Consider the following 8127-nt stretch of genomic DNA (forward strand, 5'->3'; position numbering starts at 1 on the left):
CGAGGGGCGCGGTAGCCTCGCGAGTAGCCGGGATGCCCCAGCCAACTCGCGGGGCGCGCCCCGGGGCCCCCGCAATTATTTAAGGCGGCTGCCTTCCCCCGCCTCAAGCCCGGGGGGCCGGCGGCGTTTCCGGACGAGCGGAAGCGAAGCGAACCGCGACAGCCGCTCGCGCACCGCACTCTTCCCCGGGCTGCGCGTCTGTCGGTCGGGCCCGGGGTGCCGTCCGTGTGTCCCGCGCGGGGCCCGCCTCCTCCGCCCGGGACCGTTCGCAGCCAATTAGGCGCGCGCGCTAACGAGGGCGGCGGAGCCCGCGGCCGCCGGCGGGCGCACGTGTGTGCGGCGAGTGGGCGCGTGGGCGCCGCCGGCGGGGCCGCCATAAAGGAGCCGGCCCGGCGCGGCGGGCGCCTGAGGCGGCGGCGGAGGCGGCGGCAGCAGCACCGGCCGAGCGCGGGGCGCGAGCCAAGCCGCGGCCGCCGGCGCAGGACCGAGCGGCGGCGCCCGGGCCGCCGGGGATGGGAGCCCAGTAGCCGGAGGGGCCCAAGCGGCCGACGCGGCGGGAGGCCGGCATGAGCGCGAGCGGCCCGGCAGCTCCCGGGGACGGCCCCGCGCTGCCGCCGCCGCCGCCAGCGCCAGGCCCAGGGCCCGCACCGCCCGCGCCCGCTGCCGCCCGGGACGCCATGGACGGGCGCGCGGAGGTGCCTGCCTTCCCGCGGGCCGGAGCCCCGCCGCTCGCCGCCAGCGACACGGTGCCCGCTGCGCCCGAGGGGGCTGGGGCGGCCCGGCCCGGCCCGCCGCCGCGCCCCACCTCCTTCTCGGTGCTGGACATCCTGGACCCCAACAAGTTCAACAGCAGAAGACGCCGCTGTGTGCTGCTGGGCCCCGTGGCGCCCGCTGCCTGCGCCCCGTGCGCCCCGGTCCCCGCCGCCCCGGGACGCCCTCCGCGCTCGGAGGAGCTGGAGCGCCGCGCCCTCGTCGCCGCCGGAGCTGGAGCCGGGACCGGAGCTGAGCCGCCGCGTGAGTAGGACAGGGCCGGCGCCGGGTCTCCAGGGCAGGTGCACGGGCCGCGGCTATGCGTTCGCGCTCCCGGGACCCTTCGGCGAATCTGGCCGGCCTGGCGACCAGGCTCTGTGGGAAAGTTCGCAGCGCGCGGGGCCCTCACCAGCCCGCCCGCCACCTGCGTCCGACCCGGACTCCGGGCCCGCATCGCCGGGTGCCTCCCAGATGGCTCCCCGGGCCGGCGCAGGGCTGCGGGCCGCACGGCCGGCGCAGGTTTGGCCACTGCGCGCCCTGGGCACGGCGGGCTCGCGCGCCGTGACCTCCCCACTCCCGCCGCAGCCTCCCGAGGCCCCCGCCCTCCATTCCTTTTTTTCCCTTTTTTTTCCCCTTTCTCTTTTTCTTTTTTTGGGGGGACAAATCAGACTAATTGTGACAAAACGCTGGTTATCTCTGGAAAAACAATTAAATCCCTTCGATTACAGTTAAGGGGAAATGTGCTTAGCGGCGGAAAGCAACCGCTAATGGGGCGGCCCGAGCCCCGGCCCGGTCGATATCCCATTACGGCTGCATGCATATCTCTTTCAAGCACCTTGCAAACTCCCCCCGAACATCTAAATTATAGGGTCAAAATTCGGATAATTACTCGATTAAAACCTATTACACTTATTAGGGGCCGCTATTGATCGAGAATTGCATTCGACCGGCTCCTGATTGCTTTCGGTGCCCCCTCCCCTGGCCCTTCCTCCAGCCAACTTCCCGGGCGCTCTGCCTGGCAGGGAGAGGCGCACAGGGAGGGCAGGACTGGAGCGCCTTTCCAGGAGAGGGGCCTCCAGTTGGGAGCGCCCTCAGAGCTGGACTGATATGAAGGAGGAACAGCCCAGGCGGACTGAGGGGCCCTCAGGCTTCCTGCCTGGCAAGGTTCCGGGAGTTTCCACAGAGCCTGCACTCAAACGGGGGACAGTCAGAAGGCCCAGTTTCTCGGGTTCAGGGAGGGAGTAGTCAGGCCCCCTTCCTCAGTCCAGCCCTGGACAGAACAGGAGCAAAGTACTCTCGGGCTCATCTTGGCACAGTCTCTGCTCGCGGTGAGGGGTACGTGGGGGCCTGGAGGCCCGCCTCCGGGCAGCCTCTGTGGTCACCCTGGAGGAGCCTCCTGGGACTGAATTTGTCCTTTATTCTCCAATTCTCGGTGCCATCCTCACGGGGCCTGGTGCCCGACCGCGTGACATGGTGTTGGGGGCTTGCCCTGCCTTCTTTCCTAGTTGTATGACACCTGTGGGAGCCAGGGCTGCATAGAAACCCCCCTGCCCCATGCCAGGCCACCAGGTCAGACGCTGTCCTCCAAATTTCTGAGATTCGGATTGCAACCCCCTTGCGGGCCTCTGCCTGGAGGATCCCGGGCTGCTGCTCAGACAGGCCGAGCGGGGACTCCATCCTGGGGATCTCAGAACCGCCTTGGACCCCTACCACCCAGGCCCAGATTTCCCGGTCAGGCCCAGTCCAGGCCCGCTGGGGCCTCAGCCCAGGGGCAAGTTCTAGGCCCCAAGGCTCGAGGTAGGGATGGATCCAGGGCAGCGTTTTTGGTCCCCAAAATCGCCTCCGGTAGCCGGCTCCAAGCTTACCCCAGGCCCCTGGTCTGGCCCACTGTTAAACGCTCAGTAATTGGCTGGCCCGGAGCTTTGCGGTAATTGGAGGATAATATACGCCGAAATAAATTAAATGGCCGTTAACTAGTTTATACATTACACAAAATGAGTTTAATTAAGTTTGTATCTGCCCCGCGGATCGATGGGATCCTTCCCCCTCGCCATAAGCCCGGCGGTCCGGTCTGCCCCGCTCAGGCAAAGGCGCAGACCCGGGAGACGGAGGGAATAGGAGCCGCGGGAGAGGAGGGGTGCCGGGGTGGGGGGCGCGGGAGGAGGGAGGGAGCGGGCAGGGAGAGGAGAGCGAACGGGGCCGGGGAGGCGGCAGAGAAGAAACGGAAACGGGCGAGGGGGCTCGATCCGGGGCGCGGGACGGCGGGGACGAGCGCAGAAGGGAGCGCGCCGGTCCTAACTGTCCTGTCCTCCCGCCCCGCCCGGCCCGCAGACGCCGGCGACCCCTGCAAGGCGGACGAGGCAGAGGCCAACGGCTACAGCAGCGGCGGCGGCCGCAGCCCGAGCGCAGACAGCGGGGACGAGGCGCCCGACGACGACGACGATGAGGACGAGGCTGCGGGGGCGGCGCGCGGCGCGGAAGCGCGGGGAGGCGGCGGCGGCGGCCTCGGGGCCCGCGGGTCGGGCTGCCAGGGAGAGGCCGAGGCGCCCTCAGGCGCCGTCGACGAGGCCGCGGCCCCGGGTCCCCGCGGGACCTCGCCCGGAGCCCCGGGCCCGCAGGGAGCCGCGGCGGCGGCGGCGCCTGGGGGCGCAGGGACGGCCTCGCAGAGCGCGGCGGCGGCGGCCGCGAAGCCCAAGCGGAAGCGCACGGGCTCGGACTCCAAGTCCGGGAAGCCGCGGCGCGCGCGCACCGCCTTCACCTACGAGCAGCTCGTGGCGCTGGAGAACAAGTTCAAGGCGACGCGCTACCTGTCGGTGTGCGAGCGCCTCAACCTGGCGCTGTCGCTGAGCCTCACCGAGACGCAGGTGAAGATCTGGTTCCAAAACCGCCGCACCAAGTGGAAGAAGCAGAACCCGGGCGCCGACACCAGCGCGCCGACCGGTGGCGGCGGGGGCGCAGGGCCGGGCGCGGGGCCGGGCGCGGGGCTGCCCGGCGGCCTCAGCCCGCTCAGCCCGTCGCCGCCCATGGGCGCGCCGCTCGCCATGCACGGCCCGGCGGGGTACCCGGCGCACGGCCCCGGCGGCCTGGTGTGCGCCGCGCAGCTGCCCTTCCTGTCGAGTCCGGCGGTGCTTTCGCCCTTCGTGCTGGGCTCGCAGACCTACGGCGCGCCCGCCTTCTACGCGCCGCACCTCTGAGCGCGGCCACGGGACCGACCCGGCGGCCCGAGGACCCGAGGGCGCCCGCGGGCCGGCTCTTTGGCAAGGCTGCGGTCGCTGACTCTGTATATAGCGGATTGCTACCGAAGAGTTTTAAATTTATAAACGACTGTGCGTCGGGGCCGAGCTCGGTCCGCTCGGAAGCACTTTGCCGAACTCTACCCAATCAATAAACCGAAGGAGGCCCGCGTCCCTCAAGCTACTCGCTGCCCTTCGGCGGGGACTTCGGCGCGACCCAGGCGCCCGGCGCGGGCCGTGGGCCCCCGCTTCCCTGGGTTCCCGTGGCCAGGCTCGCGCGTCCTGCGCCCCGAGTTCCCCACGTGCTTGCGACCTTCGCCGCGGAGCCTCCAGCCCCAGAGAACCAGGTCCCCCAAACCTCAGGACCTCCTCTTCCCCTGCCCCGCGGGGGGCGCCTGGGGGTGAGGCGAGGCCGGGGCTGGCGGGGCCGCCTGCCTCGCTGCGCCTCGGCCCCGCCAATCCTGAGCACCAGGCCTGTGGAGGTGGTGGGGGCGTCTGCAGCTTCCCAGGGAGGCGCCTGAGCCCAGCCCGCGGGATCCCGTGCAGCCGTGCCTCTCCGCCGGCAGCCCGGCGCCGCGCCCCAACTTGCCGGCTCCTGGAGCGCGGGGCCGGGAGGCAGGCGGCTGTGACAGCCGAGGCTCCGGGATGCGCGGGCTGCTGCGCTGTGATGGGGGTCCCCTCCGCCGGCACTCAGGGTGGGCTCCCACAGTCGCTGGACACAGAGGGCGGGGCGGTGTGCCTGCCCAGCCCCACGGCTGCTCCATGGCCGAGCCCTGCGCCTGCGGGGGGACATCCCTCTCCGTGAGCAACTCCCGTGTTCTCAGAGGTACTCTTCCCGTGCTGGTCACCGACCACGGGGCCAGAGCTGGAGCCGAGGCTGGGGTAGTGGAGCATGATGACCCCCGGCCGGTCGGGGTGGCAGAGGGCGCCCGGCGTTGCCCTCGCCGTCTCTAGAGGGCAGAGGGTGGAGGAGGGGCAGGGGTTGGGGTGGCGGCCTCCACCCTCCCTCCTCACCCGCAGCACCGCCCCCCACCCCGGGCGCCCCACCCGCGCAGGGCCGGTGCTCCGGAAATTCTGCAGTAACTCTCCGGCTGGCGGTCAGCACCGATGGGCTCCTCCACCCAACCTGCAGGCAGCCGGAGGCCCGAATCTCAGGACGGGCGGGTGCGGGAGTGTGAGCGACCCCGTCTCACCGCCGAGGCCTGGCTTCCCGAGGGCGCAGGCAGCAGACAGTGGGGCCCCGAAGGCTCTCGGCCTCAAGCTTCCCGAGTGGCTGTGCGCTTAGGCCAAGCAGGGTCCCAAGGCTGCTGAGCAAGAAGCCGCAGCCTGCACTTCCGGGTTTACACCCTCAGGACTGCGGAGGAGGGGCCGGATGGATCATCCCCTGGGGACCCCCTGCCCGCCTCCCCTACGCCCACCTTGGGGAACCGCCCGAGGGCAGAAAGGAGGAGGGAGTTTCATGCACAAGGGGCAGGGGCTCTGGGATCCCTCTCCCCTACACTCACAAGGTCACCTGGACACGTGGCGCTCGCCCCTCTGGACCCTCTAGTATCACTAGCCCTGGCTCAGGATGCAGGGAGGTTGGAGGCCGTGAGGCAGGGAGGCGATCCCGCCTTTCCCCCAACTTCGCTCCTCCTTGGGGCCCCGACTTAGCCCCGAGCTGGTCCCATGGCCATGCAGCAGGCTGCCCCGGGCACTCTGGGCACCTGGACAGGCCCTGCTGTGCAAGTGGGGGGGACTCCCCGTCACTCCCTGGTCCCCTGAGGTCTCCCTTCAGTGCTGAGCCCTTGTGGGGACGGAGCTGTGTCAGCCTGTCTGAGCCTCCTCGCACCCCAGGGGCAGGCATGTCACTGGGAAGAACAGGCCTGGTGCTTGTGGGGCTTGCTGGGGGGGCCCTGGCCTGGCCTGGGTGCCCTTGCCCGCTCCTGCAGGCACTCACAGGCCCAACTCCCGCCCCAGCCCTCCCGCTCCCTCTCCTACAGGTCATCAGAATCTGCCATGAGCCCAGGGAACTCTGGGGTGCACACACCACCTCCCCAGGGACCCTCAAGCTGTCCTACCAGCCTTACTCCCGAGGCTTTTCGGGGGCCCCTGCCTGCCCAGTTTCGGGGTTCCTGAGCTGGAGGCAGAGGGGCGTGCTGGACCTGCTGGCACCTTACCCCTGTCCTCCTGTGGCCCCACTTTGCTGTGAGTGCTGTGAGGCTCGGCCCAGGATCTGGGTGCACTCTGGGGAGGCCCTCCTCAGCCCCCAGGACCAGCCCTGGCTCCAGAGAGCACCGGCCCCCAATCCCAGAATGTTGCCCATGCAGTTCAGCCTGTGGAGGAGCAGGCGCGACACAGCCCCTCCCTGCCCAGATGCGCACAGGGGCTCCCCTCCCTCCACTGCCCCCGCCTCCCATCCAGGGGCTGCTGAGCCCGGCTCCCCTCCCTCCGTGGCCCAGCCCACGCTGGTGGGCTCTGGTCACTTGCTCTGTTAGGATTGGCTTTGGTTGCGTGGAAGAGAAAAGCTCAATGAATGGAAATCGAAGATTGATTGTTTCTCCTGGGTGAGGGGGTGCTGGCCTGGGCAGCTGTGACACCTTCCGAGAGTTCCAGGGGCACCAGCTCTGTCCAGCTCTCCCGTTGCCCTGTCCCAGCTGGGCTGGGCCTCATGTACACATATGGAGGGTGAGGCTCCAGCCATCACATCCACGTTCTAGGCACAAACAAGAGAGAAGAGGGGAGCAACCACTTCCTTTAAGGAGCTTTCTGGAAGTCCTTATAACAGCTGCTCGTATCTCATTGGCCAGAACTTGGTCACTTGACCCCTCCTAGCCAAGTGAGGTTGGGAAATGTAGTTTCTTACCTGGTGAGACCCCCCCTCCCACCCCCGCCCCATGCCTGGTAAGAAGGGGAGTGGGCATGGGGGCTGCCAGCAGACCCACCCACCCCCAGAGCACCCTGGCAGCTTCACCTGTCTCCCTGCCCACCTACTCCACTTAGCTCTGACCAGCGCTGTTCTGTCTGGGCGTGCTGGGGACAGCCCTACCGTCACAGTCACACGCTCGGGGGCACTCGCCTGGCCAGCAGCCTGCCCTGGCCCGCTGTGCCTGCCACCCCACCCCCCTGGCAGGCTCGTGCCCCCTGCCTGTCCTCCCGCTGTTTCCACCTGGCCCCACGTTGCCTCTGGCTGCCTGCTGCGCAGCCTTCTCTTGGAGCCAAAGCTGAAGACTGTCCACACAGGCCGCCCTCCCGACGGAGCAGGCGGCCTGTCCCGCTCCTCCCTTCTCAGGGCCCCGGCCCGTCCTGCTGAGGTGAGGGGAGCCCCACCTCACTCCCTGCCCAGCGCCCCCTCAGTACCGCTGCCCCAGCCCAGGTGCTCCTGTCCTCGTCCCCACGGGCCCCTCTCCTCCAGCAGCGAGGCTCTCCTGCGCTGCCCGGCCCTGCCCACACCAGTGGTGCGGCCCGTCACTCAGCGGCTGGTACCCCTGCCACCCTACCCCCAGTTCCCCACTTGTGACCACGTGCCCTTGCTCCTGGGCAGCCAGCGTGACCTACCACACCCCTGCCCCGGGGTGGCCCCCAGCTCTCCTTTCTGGGCCACTGAAACGTCACTCATCTCAGAGGGACCGTCCCTGACCACCTGCAGCTTTCTGGAGGGCGTGCTGTTTCCATGGGGAGGGCAAGGCTGGATGGACAGAGTGGGCAACCTGGGGGTGAGCAGGGGAGTAACTGGTCATCCTCAGAAACGCAGGGACTGTCACTCCGGGTTGGGGGGGGCAGGGCTGAGCACACAGGTTGCAGGGGACAACTGCAGGTGCCCTGTCCACTCCACACCAGACAGCGGGGTGGTGGTTCCCTCTGGAGAAGCCCCTGCCAGGCAATGACCACTCTCTCTCTTGCCAGGACACAAAGCTAATGGTAGCTGGGTGCTGATCCCTGGGAGAGAGACCACTTTTCCTGCTTTCTGGGCAGCTGGACACTCCCAGGGGATTAGGTTTGGCCAAGCTGACATGAGCAGCGTACGCTGCTGGAGGAGTTCCTGAGGAGGCTCCTCAAAGGAACTGGCTGAGGCCAAGGCACAGCTGCCTCTTCTGCAGACCCAGTGATGGCTGGAGCTCCAGCAGCCACCGTGGCCCAAGAGACAGTCTTGGGAATGCAGGCC

General features: G+C 69.0%; 1 protein-coding gene across 1 annotated transcript; it reads left to right on the top strand.

The window, feature by feature from the left end:
* Positions 1-566: 566 nt before the first annotated feature.
* NKX1-1 (NK1 homeobox 1) lies at positions 567-3944 on the top strand. The gene is made up of 2 exons (XM_055434341.2): positions 567-1014; positions 3082-3944. Exons 1-2 carry the CDS (start codon positions 567-569, stop codon positions 3942-3944), a joined length of 1311 nt encoding a protein of 436 aa, XP_055290316.2.
* The last annotated feature ends 4183 nt before the right edge of the window (positions 3945-8127 follow it).

Source organism: Moschus berezovskii, chromosome 5, assembly GCF_049115385.1.
Source record: "Moschus berezovskii isolate FMDL1 chromosome 5, NW_MosBer_1.0, whole genome shotgun sequence".
Taxonomy (NCBI): Eukaryota; Metazoa; Chordata; class Mammalia; order Artiodactyla; family Moschidae; genus Moschus; species Moschus berezovskii.

Coding starts and splice junctions, on each gene's coding strand:
- NKX1-1 (XM_055434341.2), top strand. CDS start 567: ATGAGCGCGAGCGGCCCGGCAGCTCCCGGGGACGGCCCCGCGCTGCCG. Junction 1,015..3,081: donor GACCGGAGCTGAGCCGCCGC/GTGAGTAGGACA, acceptor CCCGGCCCGCAG/ACGCCGGCGACCCCTGCAAG.